General features: G+C 42.3%; 1 protein-coding gene across 6 annotated transcripts in view; it reads right to left on the bottom strand.

Annotated features, from left to right (window-relative positions):
* Window positions 1-22,474, bottom strand: part of tpte (transmembrane phosphatase with tensin homology) — a 104,686-nt gene that overhangs the window by 37,153 nt on the left and 45,059 nt on the right. For all 6 annotated transcript variants that reach the window (XM_068033429.1, XM_068033426.1, XM_068033427.1 and 3 more), the window contains exon 10: window positions 4,356-4,416. In XM_068033429.1, coding sequence (XP_067889530.1) covers window positions 4,356-4,416 — 61 coding nt within the window. The remainder of the gene's footprint in view (window positions 1-4,355; window positions 4,417-22,474) is intronic.

Raw genomic sequence — 22,474 nt, 5'->3', positions numbered from 1 at the left:
TGTATTGCCAACCAAACTGCAAAAGTATAAAAAGAATTTTTAATCCTGTGTCACCCTATTTCAACACTCATCCTGCAAGAGTGCATACTCAAGAGGGGTAGAATTCAGCTTATCTGCATTTGGCTCCAAACAGAGTTGCAACGACTCACATGGACAAGAACACATGGCAGATGTGAAAAAAAGATAAAGACAAAAAGGGACAGGAACATGCTGAAAAAGGATTTAAAAAATGCAATGACATGGGAACAAAGTTAGACTATTTAAATATCCCACCATATACTACCCAGGAGTTTTAGTTTAATTGTGTTCACTATGCTTTCTTATTTGTGATCAAACCAAAAGGCTGATTACACGTAAACATTTCATCCTGACAACACGAAGCAGACCTAAATTAACCCTTCACATACTGTTGAAATCTGTAGTATCAAGTCGCCTCACTCTCCCACTTTTAAAAAAAAGTCAGTCTCAGGGTGTGGTCAATGCCACATTTATTGTTCAATACTAATTGCCCCAAGAATATAGCGAGCCTTCTCCCTGAACCACTGCAGTTCTTGTGCTGATGGTGCTCCCATAAATGGCAATTAGCAAGACGTCCCGGGATATCAACCTAGTGACAATGAAGGAGTGCTGATATGTCTAAATCAGGATGATGTGTGACTGGAGGGAAACTTGCAGGTGATGTTGACACAACATTGTTGCTTGTCCTCCTCAGTGGTAGAGGTCACAAGGGAAGGGGGTGCTGTCAAAGTAAACTGGGTGAATTACATCCTGTGAATTGTATATACAAAAGTCACATTGCACCAATGGAGAATGGGTGGATATTGATCAGCAGCCATGCAGTTGGGTTAAGTGAACTACTTTGTCCTGGATGGTGTCAAGATTCAAGTGTTGTCACATCTGTGACTGGGGAGCATTCCATCACACTTCTGAATTGAGTCCTATAGATGGTGGATAAGTTTTGAGCAGTCAGCAGGTGATCCACTCATTGCACAATATGCAGCCTCCATTCTGCTCTTTTAACCAGTGTCCATATGGCTACTCCAGTTAAGATTCTGGTCAGGGGAGCCGCCACAAAATGTTGGTGAAAAAGTCCCAGCAATGATGGTGTCTTTGAAGGCCAGGGGCAATGGCTGGGCTTTCTCTTGTGCAAGATGTTTGGCAGGAATATTACCTGCCACTTCCAGGTCCAGAGGTCATCTGGGTTCTGTGGCCAACCAGGGCTGCTCATCAGTTAACACTGGAATTGTCACAGTTCCACTCCCGACCTTGCAAGAGATGAAGCAGCTGATGATGGATGAACCTTTGAATTAGTGTAGTAATATCTTGGGTTTGCAATGGCAGGTTTCCAACAACCACAAGCATCTTCTTGTGTTCGTTAAGACTCTAGCCACTAGAGATAATTTCCTTTGAGCCTACTGATCTTAAATTGTGCTCAGGCTACTTGGTACTTTGTCAAATGCTAGACTGATGTTGAGGCAGTTAGTTTTACCTTCTCACTAGTATGCAGCTCCTCTGTCCACGCCTGGATCAAGGTTGTGATAAAGTCTGGATGAGTGTGGTTCTGGTGAAACTGGTAAGCATCACTGAGCAGGTTATTGTTGAATAGGTAGATGCCTGATACTTTACTGACGATTGGGGGTGGGGGGCGGTTGGGGGAAGCTAGATAGATAGAGTAGTTAATGGCCATGTTAGATTAACACTGCTCTTTGTGGGCAAGATTTGCTTGGGCAAACACCACTTTGTCTTTATACTTTGTCAGGTGCTCATGCCACCATGCTTCCAAAGTTGGAACTGGTCAAAGACGACTAAATTTTTTTAAAAAGATCTCAATGGTATGACCTGGTTTTCTCAATGGGAAATCAGCCCTGCAATTAATACTCAAGTAGGAACTACCCTGGAACAACCTGGATACAATAATGGATTCAAGTAGAGGTTGATTAAAATAACTTTTTTTGTAATGCAAATCCCACATGACATATCCATTTGTTGCCAAATATGACGCTCCATCAGCTACAACAGGTATAAGGAGGAAAATGGTGAACAAGAGATCCTCTGTCTCTAAATCAATGATCTAGACCATTAAAAAAAAAAATTTTAAATATCACAAACCACAATCTGCAAAGAACCCAGCTTAGTAAAGGACACTGTTGTGATCACGTGGACCAGGGGTGAAAACACCAAGAAAAATGAATCCATACAGCAACTAATGAAGATCTTGATACAGCAGTCTACCACTGGTTTAAAACAATCAGAGAGCTCCACTCCAGTGTCAAGCAGAAGTGAAGCAAAACAAAAAAATTATACAGTGTTGATTAACAGAATAAAATGTTGAATACACATTTCATTTTTCTGATGCAACAAATTGCCAAACCCTACAAGTGAATACACTGATAGCAGTTCCAAGGAGTTTTGTTATAGTTAAGTTTGACTATACATTGTTCAAGCCTGCTTTGGTTCCAGAAAAAACTCACAGGGCTTAAGTTCCAGAGCAAACTGAAAACCTTAATTATTGGGAGAAATTTAGGGTTTTCTGCAAAGTGTCAAGTTCCTCCCTAAATCATTTTTGTGGCTTAACTGTCCCAGGAGACTGGAGAAGTAATTAGCAAGTTAGTGCTCAACAAAAAGTATAAAAGAACTGCAAAAATCAGTTTGATAGAAAGAGCCATACAGCTTTTGTCATGTTTAGAGATAAAAGTACATTATGAGATCACTTGTACATGACACTTATTAATGGAGTACAGCAAACCATTCAAATTACCATCACCAAACATTACACCCCATTATAATCAACATATTGTCTTACCTTATCCAGGCCAGTTTGCTGACAAAGGGCTGGATTTTACCAGGTCCTAGTCAGGCTTCGTAGCAGGCGCAGGGGTCACCAGAAGATTGTTCTGGCAGAGGCCCGAGCTGGGAGGGTCCAGCCCGATCCTCCCAGCAGTGGTGAGGCTCTGTGGCGGCCCCCCACCACCGGGCGATGGGACCCGAATTTCAATATGTAAACCGATGAATGTATCTACATGTATTCATTTTATCTCCAATCTTCTGGGCCCGCTGCAAAGTTCAGTGCGGCAGCCAGCACTCCTGCGCCTTCACTTCCCCATCTGGTGGTTGGGGGTGGTGGGGGCGGAAGTTAAGTTTTTTTTTTAAATTGGGGGTTGGACAGGGCCAAACAAACATTATGAGTGTAGGGGATGGTGAGAAGGGATGAACTTTGTACAGTCAGGGTGGGCGTGGAAGGTATGATTTCAAAGACGAGTGTTTTTTTTGGGGGGGAGGCAGGAAGAGGAGGGGGCAAACGCAATGTAAATTTTTATTGGGGGTGGAAAAGGGGCATTGAATTTTATTTGACACATTTGGGAGGGATGCGGATCTTTAAAACTTTAAATTTACCAGAAGGGCTGACTGTCCTTTAAAAATGGTGCCAACGCCTATACACAAGCAGTTGATGCCATTGCCGGCAGCAGACAGCCCGCCCCCACAGGATTGTTGGGGGGGGGGGGGGGGGCTGGACGAGCCTTCCCGGCTATTTAAATGCTCTGCGGTGCGGGAGATCTGGTCGGCTCTGCAGCGTGCGGGATGCAATATTTTTCACCCGCTGCGGAGAGCGGTGGCGGGCTCTTAAAAATCAAGCCCATAGTGTTCTGCTAAAATGTGCTTAAAAGGAAACCATTAGGTAGGATTTTTAGGCCCCATTGGGTCAGCAATAGAGATGGGCATGTGCTAAAATTAGTGCCGCCAGCTGGCATGCTTGTTCCCTGGCTCCATCCTGTCATCAGTGGGTAGCCAATTGAATAAAAGGCCTATTCTTGGAAGACGACTGGGATTTTCCAGTTGGCCTCCAGGTCCCTGCAGCTGCCAGGAAGTGGCTTCCTGCTGGCAGACCGGGATGACCAGACTTGGAGGCCCTCCCTGCCTGCCTGGGTTCAGCAGCAGCCGCCACCACTACAGGCCACACTGCGGAAGGGTCCTCCACCCCCACAGTGACAGCCCCAATACGAAGGCTTATTTTTAGATTTTAAATTTGAAAAAGGCAGGAGTCTCCCTCATCTACCTGCCATGGTATCTTGCTGCTGCTTTCAAGCTGGAGGGCCTCCTATTCACCACTAATTGGCCAATTCACAGAAAATTACCAGTGAGTAAATGTTTCGCACACAGTGCGGGCTTCTGACCCTCATTTGAGCCAGAGAGTCCTGAAGCCAGCAGGAAAATCCTGCCCCATGTCTTACTCAACTAGCTTTTTCACTTTATATATAGTTTGTGTAACCTTATTTAAAAATATTCTTAGATAATTCAACATTTTCCATTAAGTACTAGCTCCCACTTTTCAAAAAGCTTGTAAAAGGCATACTTACTGCAAAGATTATAAACTTTATAGTGATCTTTGTGCTTGGTGTCAAAAAATCTTGCAACTTCCTGTGAACACATTTAATATGTGACTTTTTAATTAAAAATATCTATAAAAGATATATAAAGTTTCTATACTATATAAAATTTACATATTACCTCATGATACAAGATGATGAATCCTCAATTAAATGTCAATACCTGGTTTTGTTTTGGTGGTCCTCATTCTTTCAAAAGCATTTTATCTAATGCTGACAAATTTACTAATTATACAAACCTGGAGAATTGAAACACTATTCACAAAATGGTGGATACAATTGCCCTTTGCCTGTGCTACATACAGGTACTGAATTCAAATTCTAGTTCTAGCTGAAGGCAAACTAGCAGACAAAAGTAGACAGAATTCCCTCACTATGAGGAAGTGCCTAGCTCACGGTCAGTCACTTCTTACAGTCGAACAATTCAAACAAGGATCTTACTTTGACCATTCCTACAGGCACAGGCTTGCCTTACATGTTGTAACACTCTTGGGGCAAAAATAAAGTTAGCAAGCACAGAGGAATAGAGAGACACATGTCCAAAAGTGCCCGACAAGTTATTGTTTCAATCATTACTTTTTCTTTCAACTCATATTTTGCACATATCAAATTCCCAGAACGAAAAGAGATAAATGACTAGCTAACTAGTTTGTTGTAGTGTTGGCCAATGGATGTACATTTTCCAGTTCTGACGGAAGGTCGCAGACCTGAAAACGTTAACAGCATCTGCGGAGAAATGAGAGTTAACTTGCTGAGTACTTCCAGCATTTTCTGTGTATATTTCAGATTTCCAGCATCCGCAGTATCTTGCCTTAACTTTGAACTGGACATAGGAAGAACTCCCTGCTTTTCAAAAGAAGTCAATACTTACACCCACCTGACTAGGCAGACAAGGCTTCAGTTTAACATCTCTCTATAAATCACCACCTCTGGCAATGCAGCACTCAGTACTGCAATTAAGTGTCAGCTGAGATTAAGCGTTCAAGTTTACCCTACTGCCAGGTTATAAAAATGACATTGTGGAGAGGGTGCAGAATATTCTGCAGGGGTGGGGAGAGAAGGGAGTCAGAAGTCTTGGTACAAATGAGAGAGAGCAGATATTGAGGTCCTGCAGTCAGATTTTCCAGAGCCATGGAGGAAGATAAAAAGTAGGACCTTGAAGGTAGTAACCTTTGCATTATTCCCTGTGCCAGAGTCTAGGGAGAGTAGAAAAGATAGGGAGGATCAATGTGTGGCTTGAGGCAGGAGGGAGTGCATCACATTATTGGGGTATCGGGACCAGTTCTGGAGCAGAAGACACCGATTCAAAACAGACATTTGCACCTCAACAGGACTGGGCCCAATGTCCTCGCAGGGGTGTGGTTAGGGAAGTTTTAAACTAAATTGGCAGGCAGGGAAATGTGGCATAAAAATTATTATTTTTGGTGGGGATTAGCACTTAGTGTTTAGAAGATAAGGAAGGAACAAAAAAAAGTGGGTGGCAATATTGATTAGGGAACATATTGTAGCGTTGGAAAAAGAGGACATCCTTCAGGCGGCAAAGACAGAATCTATTTGGTTAGAATTGAGAGGATAAAAGGGGCTGATCACACTACTGGGGGTAGGCCTCAGAGCGAGAGAGCACACGCGAGAGAGAGCAGTAAATCTGCAGGCAAATCAGAGATGTGCAAAAGCTATAGAATGGTGATATTAGGGGACGTATCAATTGAGATAACATCAGAGTAAAGGGAAAGGAAGGGAAGCAATTTCTGAAATGTGTTTAGGAGAAGTTCCTTGACCAGTATGTTTTGCGTCCAAGTAGGAAGGAGACACTGCTGGATCTGGTGCTGGGCCAAGTGTCTGTGGGAGAACACTTGAGTAAGAGAGTGATCATCTCATCATAAGCTTTAGACTGGTAATAGAGAAGAGCAAGGAACAATCTGCAATAGAACTTCTAAATTGGAAGAGAGCTAACTTCAGTGTTATGAAAGGGGATTTAGCCAACGTAAAATGGAACCAAAGATTGATAGGAAAAACTAAACGGAATGGGGGGGGGGGGGGGGAGAGGATCTTTAAAAGATGATGACAATGTTTCAGGTAGAGGCTAGATACATTCCAATAAGGGTGAAAAGGTAAGGAAACCGAAGCTAGGGCTCCTTGGATGATGAGGGAGATAGAGAATAAGATGAAACAAAAAAAAAAGGTACGAGATGCATGTCAGGTGAATTCTTTAAGAATTAGGCCAAATACACTATGTTGAGAGGGGAAGTGAAAGACACTGGCAAAGAGAGAATGAGAATAGGGAGGTGGTGGTAATGTCACTGAACTAGTAATCCAGAGATCCAGGCTAATGCCTTGGGGGCATTGGTTCAAATCCCACCATGGCAGCTGACAGAATTTAAATTCAATTAATAAATGCAATTGATTCATAAAAATCTGGAATTGAAAATTATTTGGTAATGGCGTCACAAAACTATCAATGGTCATAAAAACCCATCAGGTTCACCAACGTCCATTAAGGAAGGAAATCTGCTGTCCTCATCTGGTCTGGCCTACATGCGACTCATGACCCACAGCTATGTGGTTGACTCCTAACTGCCTGAGCAAGTCATTCAGTTGTGAAGGGCAATCAGGGATGGGCAACAAATGCTCTTCTTGCCTGTAACATCCACATCCCAAGAAAGAAAAAAAATCAAATGGCAGTCAACATAAAAAGGGAACCCAAAAGCCTTCTGTCATGTAAATAGTAAGAGGTGGTGTGGGCCTATTGGGGACAAAAGAAGGTGATGTATGCTTAGAAGTACAGGACAAGGCTAGAATACTTAATTAGTACTTTGTATTGGTGTTTACTAAAGGAAGCGGATACCAAGAAAATATTAGTAGAAGCAGAGATGGTAGAGGTAATGGATGGGATGAAAATTGATAGTATGATGTACTGGAAAGGCTGGCTATACTTAGACTGGTTAAGTCACCTGGTCCAGATGAATTGCATCCCAGGTTGCTAAAGGAAGTGCGAGTGGAGATAGCTGAAGGACTTCCCTAGATATGGGGAGATGCCAGAGGAGTGGAGAGTGGCAAGCATGACACCCTTATTGAAGAAAGGTGCAAGGACAGTCCTAGCAACCACAGGCCAGTCAGTTTAACAAAATCAGTGGTGGGTAAGGTTTTAGAAACAATGATGGAGGGAAAAAAAAAAAATCACCAGGCACTTGGTGGGGTTTGAGTTAATTAAGCAGAGCCAGCATGGATCTGTAAAAGGCTGATTGTGCTCGATTAATCTAATTGAATTTTTTGATGAAGTAGTAACTGTGAAGATTGATGAAGGGAAAGCAATGAACGTTGTCTATATGGATTTTAAGAGAACGTCTACATGGATTTTAAGAAAGCATTTTGTTAACAAAAAATTAGCTTCAGTGACAGCTTGGATAAAAAAAAGAACACAAAAAAAAAAACCAAACTTAGAGGCAAGGAAGACAGTGTGGATGATAACAAATTGACTGCAACAGGACATAGACAGGCTAGCAGAATGCACAAACAAGTGACAGATGGAATTTAATACAGAAAAAAGGTGAGGTGATACATTTTGGCATAAGGAATAGAGAGGTAATATAGACTTAATGGCACAGTTCTAAAGAATGTGCAGGGACAGAGGGACGTGGGGGTTCATGTGCATATATCCTTGATGGTGGCAGGACATATTGAGAGTAGTTAGCAAACTACATGGGATCGTGGGTTTCATAAATAGGGGTATTGAGTACAAAAGCAGAGAAGTTGTGCTGCACCTTTATAAAGCCCCGTTAGAACACAATTGGAGCAGTGAATCCAGTTCTGGTCACCACACTTTAGGAAGGATGTGAGGGTCCTTGAGAAGCTGCAGAGGAGATTTACCAGAATGGTTCCAGTGATGAGGGATTTTAGCTACAAGGTTAGGTTGGAGAATCTGAGTTTGTTCTCCTTGGAGCAAAAGGAGGTTGTGGGTAGATTTGATGGAGGTGTACAAGATTATGACAGGTTTAGATAACGTAGCCAAAGAAATCTGTTCCCATTAGCTGATGGCACAAGGATAAGGGGACACAGATTTAAGGTTTTGGGCAAGAGATACAGGAGTTGGCGGGTGGGGGAGGGAAGGGAAGCAAGAGAAGAATTTTTTTTTTTTTAAATGCAGCAACTGGAACCATGAAGGTTATGGAAGTGGAGACGATGAACATTTTCAGAAGGAAATTGGATGAGCACTTGAGGGAAATAAACTTGCAGGGCTACGAGGATAACAGAGGAAATGGGACGGATTGCGTTGTTCTACAGAGACCTGGCATGGACTTGATGGGCCGAATGGCCTCCTTCTGTGCCATGATGAAAAAATATTGCAAGATGGGGCTTGAAAGCCTTTACTCAGGACAGGAGTATGCTACCACAGTAATGGAGAATAAAAATGCAGACACAAAAAGAAGTGCGCTTCAGGGCAGAAGGCATGGAGGGAAGGAATCATGTGGAGGTACAGCACATTTATATTTTTTTAAAAATGAAAAAAACCTTTTAGTTCAGCTCATCTGGAAGAAAATTGTCCCAGATTTTGTTGTGCTAAGGACAGTGAAAGTCAGTATTTGCAGTCATTACTCCACTGAAATCAATAGCATCTTCTGGAGCCCACAGAATGTGGAAATCCAATCATTGCAGTCAATGATTCTACACTTCTCCAAAGCGTGCACTGTTGAGGCACCCCAGACTGCAACCAATGGGAAAAAAAATTAAATTGACAAGAACTTGCACACTACACTATTAGTCTTGCTGTAAAACCTTGGTTGGGAAGGGGTGGGGGGGAAAAAGAGGGGTGAAAGTTACCCCTTGTTCAATAAGGTGCAGCTGTGTTTTTAAACAGCACACCAAGGTCATAATTACTGCTGAACACCCTCACTGGCCCAGAAAAACTAATTTTATATTTGTGGGCTGTCAAAACTGCACTAAAGATATTAATTTTTTTTTTAAACGTTTATCTTTAGTTTCCATCTTAATCCAATAGTTTACTATGTGAAATATTAAAGTAAAGGATATTATGTGCTTTTAAATTTCTGGTTTGCTGTGTGAATGTTTCAATTCAATTAGCTGCTTACTAATATCACTGCTGCTGCGTGTCAAGAGATCCTCTCATCTTGGCACCAGATTTAAGCTGCCATCAGAAAAGGGGAAAACCATGCCTGAGAGCATTAGTTTTGTGGGCAGCTTGAGGTCAGCAGTAAGCACTGTTTCTTTGCCAACTGAATACAAAATCCAGCCTTTTTAAAAGAAATGGTGAGGGACAGATAGGACCAACATGGTTTCTATCTGTTGATTCTCCACTTCAAAAAAAAAAGTTCCTTACTATACTGCCTTGAAAGAAAAGAAATTAGTGTTACAGGTAGGAGTTTTCAATCCACCTACTCAGACATCAAATGACTCAAACTCGTGCCCAATGCTCCCCGACTCACTTTAAAAAAAAGAGTCCCCTCCATCATTTCGCCAGGGGGAAAAAAAAAATGTAGTTACTTGAGTCAAGGAAGACCATATTGAACTTTGAGTAGCCAATATATTCTTTGTTCAAACTCCATAAAACATTATGGCAAACTAGTCTAATATTTTTTTTTTTAAAGTGAGCATTAAAACACTTGAGGGAGTTTGGAAGTGATCCTTATCCCACAAAGCACTCATTTTAAGCAGTCAGATCAAGACGATATGCAGGCTTTCACAAATCTTCATTTTCAAATGGAGCTAAAAAAAGTCAAGCAGAACTCTTGAGGTGCACTTTACAGGTGTAGAAGTGAAACTCTATTCCTTTGAATGGTTTTTGTCTGACTAAACAGCAACACAAGCAAAACATTTATATACAAATGCAGTTACCTCAAGTTCTTTTGGTTTAACAAAAATGTCTAGATTGGGACCCAACGTTGGTTTAGGTGACATCCCTACAAAATTCTCTTTGGAGGAAGTAGAAGGGCAGACAATAGAGTAGAATAGACATTCAAATTTTCTATCAAGAGATTACAAACAAAAAAGCTAGAAGCAATACCGCCCACTCCAAGTACATATTGACAGCAGGGAATCATGCTCACTACACATGCATATTTGGAAAACTTACTATTTTCTCAGTTATCCAAGTATCACATATCAATATCCAAGCAAGAACCTCATTTGATGTTGAGATGAGTTGTAGTTTAAAGGCTGATCACACAAACTCAAACAGGACTGAGCTAAACAACGTTCAAGTCCCAGCTAAGTACAATGGGACAAGTTGAAAAGTGCGGTGTGGAAAAGGAAACTCGAAAGTCACCAAAAGTCTTCCACTGAGCTACTGCCAAGGGATTGTGACAAGTTACAAAATCACTTAAATAAAAGCAAAAAAGTGCTGGAAATACTCAGGTCAGGCAACATCTGTGGAGAGAGAAACAGAGTTAACATTTTCCAGACCTGAAACATTAACTCTACTTCTCTCTCCACAGATGCTGTCCGACCTGCTGAGTATTTCCAGAACTTGGTTTTCAAATTACAAAATCACTTGCATGTTAAACAGTGGGGCATATAGAATTTAGCATTCAAGCAATACATGCTAACCCATTTTATGAATAAAAAGGCATTTTTAACATCCAGATAGCTGTACGTATCATTTCAACATCAAAACAAGTGCTGAAAACACACAAAGCTGCCAAGCCCAGAAGACCACCTTTTCTCTGCACCTACCAGCAGTATGAGGATTAAGGAGAAACCTTCAAAAGATTATGCAAGCTATTTGTTGTTCTGAAGACAAGCATACAAAGCACAAAAGTTTGAACATATTCCCATGCTAAGAAAGTTTTTAAATCACTGCTATTAACAATGGGAGGGGAAAAATTCCTACATGTGTGAATCCAGCATAAAAAAGGCTGATATATTCATGAGCTGGGTACAGACAACTACTGCAAGGATGTAAAGTCAAAATTGTGCCAGCCTCTCTTCCCCAAGTACACCCTTCATTTAAGCAATGACCTATTCATTTATGACGCTAAACAAAGTGCTTATTTCAGGAAGGAGTGGATATTTCAAGCAAGTGAAACAAAAGATTCTGTTCAACAGATTGAACACACCTTTAAGCCATTAGTTCCTTGCACTGTACAAGATAATTTGGACATTAAGGATTATTTGGAGGCTGGATGCTATGGCCTAATGGGGAAAAAAAATTCAGCATTTCTTAGCTGACAAGACAACAGTGTAAACATCAAAACGAAGACCATATATGGAGAGGGATAACCACTCATTAATTTCAGGAATATTCAAAAAAAGTTCTTTTTCAGTTTGGTAGATCAGTAAAGTGTTAAGTATTCTTTAACAATCCAAATTCTCAATATTGGGTATTGAGATGTGCATGCATTACATTCATGATGGCAGCATTCCATCTTTTACATAATGTAGGTAACATACATGCCAGCATAACAGCAAACTTAGATGCAATTTACACAAAATACTGACAGAATTGAGATGTATTTACTTTTTAAACAGAACGTTCTTGCGATGTGGAGAATGCTGTCAAGACCCCGAGATGGCACTGGGCATTCTTCATGAACTGCTGCTTTTGTTTTTTTAAAAATTCATTCATGGGATGTGGGCAGCGCTGGCTAGGCCAACATTTATTGCACATCCTCAATTACTCTCGAAGGTGATGGCGAGTTGCCTTCTTGAACCGCTGCAGTCCATGTGGGGTAGGTATACCCACAGTGCTGTTAGGAAGGGAGTTCCAGGATTTGACCGAGCGATAGTGAAGGAACAAATGATATAATTCCAAGTCAGGATGGTGTGTGACTTGGAGGGGAACTTGCAGGTGGTGTTCCCATGAGTTTGCTGCCCTTGTAGTTGGTAGAGATCACAGGTTTGGAAGGTGATGTCTAAGGAGCCTTGTTGCGTTGCTGCAGTGCATCTTATAGATGGCACACACTGCTACCACTGTGCATCGGTGGTAGAGGGAGTGAATGTTTGAGGATGGGGTGCCAATCAAGCGGGCTGCTTTGTCCTAGATGGTGTCGAGCTTCTTGAGTGTTGTTGGAGCTGCACCCATCCAGGCAAGTGGAGAGTATTCCATCACACTGCTGACTTGTGCTTTGTAGATGGCGGGCAGGCTTTGGGGAGTCAGGAGATGAGTTACTCGCCACAGGATTCCTAGCCTCTGACCTGCTCTTGTAACCATGTAAATACTGTGGCTACTCCAGTTCATTTTCTGGTCAATGGTAGCCCCCAAGATGTTGATAATGGGGGAATTCAGTGATGGTAATGCCATTGAATATCAAGGAGAGATGGTTAGATTCTTGTTGAGATGGTCATTGCCTGGTACTTGTGTATTGTGAATGTTACTTGCCACTTATCAGCCCAAGCCTGGATATTGTCCAGGTCTTGCTGCATTTCTACACGGACTGTTTCAGTATCCGAGGAGTCACGAATGGTGCTGAACATTGTGCAATCATCATCCCCACTTCAGACCTTATGATGGAAGGAAGGTCATTGATGAAGCAGCTGAAGATGGTTGGGACTAAGACTTTACCCTGAGGAACTCCTGCAGTGATGTCCTGGAGCGCAGATGATAGACCTCCAACAACCACAACCATCTTCCTTTGCATTAGGTATGACTCCAACCAGCGGAGAGTTTTCCCCGATTCCCATTGACCTCAGTTTTGCTAGGGCTCCTTGATGCCATACTCGGTCAAATGCTGCCTTGATGTCAAGGAAAGTCACTGTCACCTCACCGAGTTCAGCTCTTTCGTCCATTTCAGAACAAAGGCTGTGACGAGGTCAGCAGCTGAGTGGCCCTGGCGGAACCCAAACTGAGCATATTATTGCTAAGCAAGTACCGCTTGATGGCACTGTTGATGACACCTTCCATAACTTTACTGATGATTGAGAGTAGACTGATGGGGCGGTAATTGGCCGGGTTGGACTTGACCTGCTTTGTGTACAGGACATACCTGGGCAATTTTCCACATTGCTGAGTAGATGCCACTGTTGTAGCTGTATTGCAACATCTTGGCTAGGGGTGCAGCAAGTTCTGGAGCACAGGTCTTCAAGTACTATTGCTGGAATATTGTCAGAGCCCATAACCTTTGCAGTATCCAGTGCCTTCAGTCATTTCTTGATATCACGCGGAGTGAATCGAGTTGGCTGAAGTCTGGCATCTGTGATGCTGGGGACTTCAGGAGGAGGCAGAGATGGATCATTTGGCTGAAGATGGTTGCAAATGTTTCTGCCTCATCTTTTGCACTGATGTGCTGGGCTCCCCCATCATTGAGGATGGGGATATTTGTGGAGCCACCTCCTCCAGTTAGTTGTTTAATTGTCCACCACCATTCATGGCTGGATGTGGCAGGACTGCAGATCTTAGATCTGATCCGTTGGTTATGGGATTGCTTAGCTCGGTCTATTGCATGCTGCTGATGCAGTTTGGCACGCAAGTAGTCCTCTGTTGTAGCGTCACCAGGTTGACACTTCATTTTTAGGTATGCCTGGTGCTACTCCTGGCATGCCCTCCTGCACTCTTCATTGGTTAGTTTTCTGGCTTGATGGTAATGGTAGAGTGGGGAATATGCTGGGCCATGAGGTTACAGATTGTGGTTGAGTACAATTCTGCTGCTGCTGATGGCCCACAGTGCCTCATGGATGCCCAGTTTTGCATTGCTAGATCTGTTTGAAATCTATCCCATTTAGCACAGTGATAGTGCCACACAACACGATGGACGGTATCCTCAATGTGGGATGTCATCTCTACAAAGGACTGTGTGGTGGTCACTCCTACCAATACTGTCATGGACAGATGCATCTGTGGCAGGCAGATTGGTGAGGAAGAGGTCAAGTATGTTTTTCCCTCACCACCTGCCACAGACCCAGTCTAGCAGCTATGTCCTTTTGGACTCGGCCAACTCGGACAGTAGTGGTGCTACCGAGCCACTCGGTGATGGATATAGAAGTCCCCCACCCAGAGTACATTCTGCACCCTTGCCACCTGTACTGCTTCCTCCAAGTCGTGTTCAACATGGAGGAGTACTGACGCATCAGCTGAGGGAGGGCAGTAGGTGGTAATCAGCAGGAGGTTTCCTTGCCCATGTTTGACCTGATGCCATGAGACTTCATGTGGTCCAGAGTCAATGTTGAGGACTCCCAGGGCACCCCGCTCCCTACTGTATACCACTGTGCCGCCACCTCTGTTGGGTCTGTCCTACCAGTGGGACAGGACGTTCCCGGGGATGGTGATGGCAGAGTCTGGGACATTGTCTGTAAGGTATGATTCCGTGAGTATGACTATGTCAGGCTGTTGCTTGACTAGCCTGTGGGACAGCTCTCCCAACTTTGGCACAAGCCCCCAGATGTTAGCAAGGAGGACTTTGCAGGGTCAACAGGGCTGGGTTTGCCATCGTCACTTCCGGTGCCTGGGTCGATGCCGGGTGGTCCGTCCGGTTTCATTCCTTCTTATTGACTTCGTAGTGGTTAGATACAACTGAGTGGCTTGCTAGGCCATTTCAGAGGGCATGTAAGAGTTAACCACATTGCTGTGGGTCTGTAGTCACATGTCAGCCAGACCAGGTAAGGACAGCAGATTTCCTTCCCTAAAAAGGACAGTAGTGAACCAGATGGGTTTTTACAACAATCGACAATGGTTTCATGGCCATCATTAGACTAGCTTTTAATTCCAGATTTATTAATTGAATGCAAATTCCACCTTCTGCTGTGGTGGGATTCAAACCCATGTTCCCAGAGCAATACCCAGGGTCTTTGGGGCTCTAGCCCACTACGTACTCCCGACCCTGGCGCACGGAAAGGCCTTTCACGTCCCCAGCACGCCCACTTGCCATGAGTAAAATACCCGTAGAGGTGGGTGAGGGCCATTAAGTGGCTGTTAAGTGGCCACTTAAGGGCCTTGATTGGACTTGGGAGGGTGGGCCATTTCCCCCCACCCCACCCGACTGGCGTAAAGTTGACTCGAGGCAGGAGTGGGGCGGGTCGGCCTCCCGGAGCCTCCCGCTCAATTTTAGGCCACCCCCATCCTCCCCAATGCCACCATCCAACCTGCTGGGGCAGCGTAAAATTCATACCAGAGTGTCTAATTTGTCTATTCTTTGGTAGGTAAAAAACCTTAATGTGACCTGTGGAGTAGTGGAACTGAATTAACAGTGCATTACTCCCACCTTGGTCATAACAGGTGGCATGAGTTGCCTTGTTATTGGCATTGTAAATAGAGCGGAGCATGAAAATTGTGAGCAAATATACCCATTACTGGTTTCATGCTGAGGGAAAATTATTGATGAAGCAGTTAGGTCAAGAATACCGCCGACGCACTCCAGCAGCAATGTTTTGAAGCCACAATAACTGGGTTACAACAACCACAAACCTTTTACTGTGCATTAGATAGTACTTCAGCCAACGAATGGTTTGGTCCCACAATATCCTTAGTTTTGCTAAGCTATCTTGGTACCCTATGGCGTCAAGTGCTGCCTTAATGCCAAAGGCAGCTATTCTCACCTTCTCAGACTTGATTTGCACACAAGCTGAATGTCAAAAAAGATCAGGAGCCAAATGGTTCCAGTGGATCCTGAACTGGAGTGTTGATATGTAGGTTGGCACCACATCCATTTGCTGATGATTTGAAGCTGACAATAATTGGCTGGGTTAGATTTGTCCAGCTTTTTAAATAGGATATACCTCGGCAATTTGCAATACTGGCAGGTAGGTGTCAACATCTTGGTTGTCGAGAAGTTGATTCGCCTCCTCCCAACCCTACCAGCCACTCTGACAAATTTGTCTAGTTGAAGCGGATGCTCATGAAAACAGCATTAAAACAAAAAAAGAACCTGAACAGTCAAAACTATACAAGGCTTTGGATGCAGCATTTCACACAAAGTCAGAAAAAAAAAGGGATCAGCACAAAGACATGAATGAACGTGTCCATGCTCTATCAGTTCAGGCAATTTGCCTTAAAATGATTAAAAGTATGTGCAACAAAAGTCATGTTATTCTACCCAACTAGAAAATATTATTGTCTAAACAAAAATTAACAGGTTGGTTGAAAATGTTTGTTGGATCACTTGCTCTTAAGCGACCAGAAGTGGTCACCTCATTTGTTTTACAACTTGGTTGTGCAGAAACTCTCCCATGTTGGCAGACATGGATTTCATGAGCTCTGCAAATCATGAGGCAGTTTTTACACAAGATAGTATGGCATTAAAATAGCATGACCTTGCATGGCAAGACCTTAATGGAAATTAGCAACAGCTAACTACTTGGCAGGTAGAAATATGCAAAGCTAAAATGACAATCTACATTTGCTGTGCATTTCACATGCAGATCTAAAGGTCTGCTACCCAACCCAAACCCGACGGGACCCGACGACATGCATCAGGTTGGGGTCGGTCAGGTCACGTCGCTCCTCCGGGTCCAGCTGGGCTAGACACACACAGCAATAAGTGTCAAAAGTTAAAAAAACCTACCCAAGCTGGGAGTCTGGGACATCAAACAGGGAAACAGAGTCTGTGCAGTGAGCGTCTCTATGATGTCATCACGCTTGTGCTGTGGCCTCCTGTAGATTGGGAGTCGCAAGGTAGGTTAAGGGAACATTCCGGTGGTTGAGTCAGGCTTGGGTGTGGGGGGGGGGGGGGGGGGGGGGGGGGGAGAAAAAAAAAAAATGGAGGGACTTGGGCCAGATCAGGTTCTTTTTTCGTGACCTGAGCAGGCCTTTATGCAAATTCATCTTATACCACAGTTTTTTTTGGAAAATGATCCTAAAAAAGGATCAGTTGGCAAATAGCTTCATTACCAGTTGTATGAGGCAGAGTCTCAATGTTCTTTCACAAAAAAAGAAATCCCAAGTTTTTTTGGATGTATCAATATTTTTTTTTTTAAAAAAAAAACAAATTTCCTGAATTGATTCACATTTTGAGTCTAGTTTCCGCCCGCTAAGTTTTTCTTCTTTGGGACACTCCAGCATTATTTTTTAAATTCGGCAAGTTCAAACAAAAGCAAGAGACCTTATATGGACTAGATAGAATTAAACACTCAAGTAAAGCATTTCTCAACCTTGGGCTAGAGATCCAAAACCCAACCTGGAAAACAGACTAAATCATTGGGATTAAAAACTGATCCAGGACAATTCAACTACACAATTCCTTAAAATTGGTACATTCTAGACAAAAAAAAATTGAAAACTAAAAGGCAAAATAATTGGTACAGGAAGGAGTAAAAATTACACAACATACCTCAATCAAAAATGCACATTGCCAAGGAGTTGCCAGATAGTTTGCAACAAGCTGCTAATTTTCCCGATTCTTGAGGAGATCAGACAACCAAAAGGGTGAGGGGATGGAAGTGGCTATTGGGGAAGAGGTTGATGATCACCACCTACCTGTGTATTTATTTCTAACTTATTCAAAGCATAGCAGCTGTCAATTTCCTTAACCTTTACAGGAAAGGAAGCGAGCATAAGTAGGGACTACCTTTAAGAAGTTCTTTTTCCAATATATAAAAGGAAAGGCCACCCAACTTTTAGACACAAGGTAAACCTAACTCTTGAATTATTCCACCACAGTTGCATAACTGGCTAGCAAAAAAAAAAAATTTAGTTTTTATTCTGAAATTTACAGGAAACCTTCAGGGACTTGGGAATTTGAGCATTAATGTACGGGATCATGCACATGACCAATCATCGGATATTAAACCATCTCAAACGACAAGTCTCCATTATTGAATTGAAGTACATCACCTACTGATCAAAGTAGGTGAGCAGCAACATCAAAATAGCACAAGTCAATTTCACATCTAACTTTTTAAGAAGTCTGCATAAAAAGTTTAACTTACTTTGGTAATAACCATTGTACAGATCAAATTCAGATCTTTGGAACAGTTATAACCAACTTCATAATCCCCTCACTTCAGTATTTTGCCAAGCAAAAATTTATTTATAAACTCATACTTTCTACTGGAGTTTGACCAAGATGGTCTATACTAAGATTATGGGGCTTAATGTATGAGCTGCCATAATGTTTTTGTACATTGCTTTATCTTGCAAATAGTCCCAAATTTTGGAGTGCTATCAGATACAACCAGCATAGGTTTTGTTTAGACAGCAACCTCACTCCCTGCCAGTCGTGTTTCAAAATACAAAATTGCTTTGTGTACTTTTTTCATAAACATATACTGTACCAGCTTATGCTCAATTAATAGCACAACTTAGAACATAGGGTTTTTGCATGTGAAGGGGCAGGGGATAAAGAGAAACAAAGAAATAAAAAAATCAGTTAAGGGGAAAAACAAGATGCTTAAACAGCACGAATGCTATCAAATTAGGGTATGCCTCTTCTTGGGCTGGGGAATTTCTTTTTGCATCCCCCACCACTCCTCCAAACCCTGGTCTTTCCCATCCTGTTCAAAACTGGACAAGTGAATTTAAAATGCTCAACATTAGAACTTGTTAATCCATTCAGTCTTTGCCACTGGAAAACAATGTTAACAAAAAACCTTATTCAGGTCATTGCCTCATTCTCTCTGCATCCCCATGTATTTTCCTTAGTCTGGATCAGACCTCCAACAGAAGCATTGAGGAATGGGAAAGTAATCTTCTACTCTGGTTTAATCTTAACCTGCAAAGAATAAATGCTCATTCTGCATTACAGGAAACCATACTGCATTACAATAGTCACATCAAGAATAGTTTTGCCTTTAGCAAAATATATATCTACTCTAAATAATTAGGCAGTTGGACCTGCAGAGGATGGTCGAGTTTTCATTATTAAAAATCAAAAGAAAAAATGTCAGAGAAAGTAGGGCATGTGGATTTTGTTTTTATTTTTAGTGTCATTATTCAAAGAAGTTTTATTGCTGAGATTATGAAATGTTTTTTAAAAATTCAAGCAGAAAGCAGGAGCAAGAGTAGGCCATTCAGCCCATCAAGCCTGCCCCACCATTCAATATGATCATGGCTGATCTTCCACTTCAATGCCTTTTTCCTACATTATCCTCATATCCTGAGCGCCCCTTGGGGCTCACCTCCTCAGGTAAATGAAAAAACTAAGAAAATGGAGGTGAGGAGGGGGCAACTTTCCCCAGTAATCCTGGCTTTCACTGAAGCAGTCACTTTAAATGACGCTACCTGATAAGATAACTAATTGGCGTAGAGAGAAGAGAATTTTTTTTGTCAGTGGCGATCAAAAGGGCTCAATACCATCAGCATATCCAGTTCAATTTTTTAAAAAAAAAAGTGAGTTTCTACTGTGTTATTGAAAATATAAATGTAAAATTTCTATACGTAGAAATTGTATGCTCTAATTCCTGTAGCTCACTCATTTTATTTTGACAGTCACTTGGAATATTGGCTCCCATTGAGCAATGGAAAGGAGGAATTGTGTACGAGGGTTGAAAGTACCTTAGCACCAATATGCCTTGGTTATTTTTTCTCCATTTATTGCATTTACATATAGAAAATGCATGTCGTGTAATTAAAACATTAGCCTTCATCCCCACACATGGATCAACATCTGCACAAGCTTCTACAGTTGGTGAGCAGCATGTCATCTTTATCAATCAAACAACATACTTTTGAGAACAAGTTTGCTTCACTGCTGTTAGGGGAAATAATAATTTAGATCTGGCTGCAAAAGTATAAGCCACTTTATTCCAGCATCAACTAAAATACAAGATCAAAGCAACCACTATACTCTTCTGTCACCTAACTTTCTGAATCTCAGGCCCACTCTTTTCTTTTACATCTTTTAACTTTATTCAAGTCACATTAAATAATCTTACAATCACACAAAAGCTCTCAACTTGCATGCAGGTGAATGAATATAGAATCACACGTGTGCTCATACAAGCATGCAAGGGATAATTTTTGGTCAATTATATACTATTATTGACAATTGCACTACTCAAATGCAATAGATGGGTACAGACCCATTTTAATCCTAAATTGCATGTTTTAGCATGTTAAATTTATTGCAAAATAGAAAACATGTTTGGACACCAAACAGATCAGCAGGTAAAGAGCATACAATATTTCACTTTCATTGAAAAAAAAAACAAATTCTACTGAGTCCTTTAGCTCAGCAAGGAAATTAGATCCATGGAGTTCCAGCAAAGTACGGATAAAAGGAACCAAACAAAAGCAGAAAAAGTGAAACGATATTATGAAGCAAACTGAAACAGCTTGGTCCAGGGACACAAGATAAAAAGCAAGCCTTGAACAAGCATGCATCTGATGAAAACCCAAAACATACTTTCAGCGGCACATTGGTATTAAATTGGTTTATCACTGGAATAGAAGTAGAAAAAAAAAGCCAATTGTCTAGAAAATTTTAGAATTAGAATTAGAATATTACAGCGCAGTACAGGCCCTTCGGCCCTCGATGTTGCGCCGATCATCTGACCTACACTATTCCATTTACATCCATATGTCTATCCAATGACCACTTAAATGCCCTTAAAGTTGGCGAGTCTACTACTGTTGCAGGCAGGGCGTTCCACGCCCCTACTACTCTCTGCGTAAAGAAACTACCTCTGACATCTGTCCTATATCTTTCACCCCTCAACTTAAAGCTATGTCCCCTCGTGTTTGCCATCCTCATCCGAGGAAAAAGACTCTCACTATCCACCCTATCTAACCCTCTGATTATCTTGTATGTCTCTATTAAGTCACCTCTCCTCCTCCTTCTCTCCAACGAAAACAACCTCAAGTCCCTCAGCCTTTCCTCGTAAGACCTTCCCTCCATACCAGGCAACATCCTAGTAAATCTCCTCTGCACCCTTTCCAAAGCTTCGACATCCTTCCTATAATGCGGTGACCAGAACTGCACGCAATACTCCAGGTGCGGCCTCACCAGAGTTTTGTACAGCTGCATCATGACCCCGTGGCTCTGAAACTCGATCCCCCTAATAAAGGCTAACACACCATATGCCTTCTTAACAGCCCTATTAACCTGGGTAGCAACTTTCAGGGATTTATGTACCTGGATACCAAGATCTCTCTGCTCATCTACACTACCAAGAATCTTCCCATTAGCCCAGTACTCTGCATTGCTGTTACTCCTTCCAAAGTGAATCACCTCACACTTCTCCGCATTAAACTCCATTTGCCATCTCTCAGCCCAGCTCTGCAGCCTATCTATGTCCCTCTGTACCCTACAACACTCTTCGACACTATCCACAACTCCACCGACCTTCGTGTCATCCGCAAATTTACTAACCCACCCTTCTACACCCTCATCCAGGTCGTTTATAAAAATGACAAACAGCAGTGGCCCCAAAACAGAACCTTGCGGTACACCACTAGTAACTAAACTCCAGGATGAACATTTGCCATCAACCACCACCCTCTGTCTTCTTTCAGCTAGCCAATTTCTGATCCAAAGCTCTAAATCACCTTCAACCCCATACTTGCGTATTTTCTGCAATAGCCTACCGTGGGGAACCTTATCAAACGCCTTACTGAAATCCATATACACCACATCCACGGCTTTACCCTCATCCACCTGTTTGGTCACCTTCTCGAAAAACTCAATAAGGTTTGTGAGGCACGACCTACCTTTCACAAAACCGTGCTGACTATCGCAAATGAACTTATTCTTTTCAAGATGATTATAAATCCAGTCTCTTATAACCTTTTCCAACATTTTACCCACAACCGAAGTAAGGCTCACAGGTCTATAATTACCAGGGCTGTCTCTACTCCCCTTCTTGAACAAGGGGACAACATTTGCTATCCTCCAGTCCTCCGGCACTACTCCTGTCGACAATGACGACTTAAAGATCAACAACAACGGCTCTGCAATCTCCTCCCTGGCTTCCCAGAGAATCCTAGGATAAATCCCATCTGGCCCAGGGGACTTATCTATTTTCACTCTTTCCAAAATTGCTAACACCTCCTCCTTGTGAATCTCAATCCCATCTAGCCTAGTAGGCTGTATCTCAGTAATCTCCTCGGCAACATTTTCTTTCTCTACTGTAAATACTGACGAAAAATATTCATTTAACACTTCCCCTATCTCCTCTGATTCCGCACACAACTTCCCACTACTATCCTTGATTGGCCCTGTTCTAACTCTTATCATTCGTTTATTCCTGATATACCTATAGAAAGCCTTAGG

This window comes from Heterodontus francisci, chromosome 6 (genome assembly GCF_036365525.1).
Source record: "Heterodontus francisci isolate sHetFra1 chromosome 6, sHetFra1.hap1, whole genome shotgun sequence".
Taxonomy (NCBI): Eukaryota; Metazoa; Chordata; class Chondrichthyes; order Heterodontiformes; family Heterodontidae; genus Heterodontus; species Heterodontus francisci.
The sequence above is the reverse complement of the archived record's forward strand: the minus strand, read 5'-3'. Positions and strand labels throughout refer to the sequence as shown.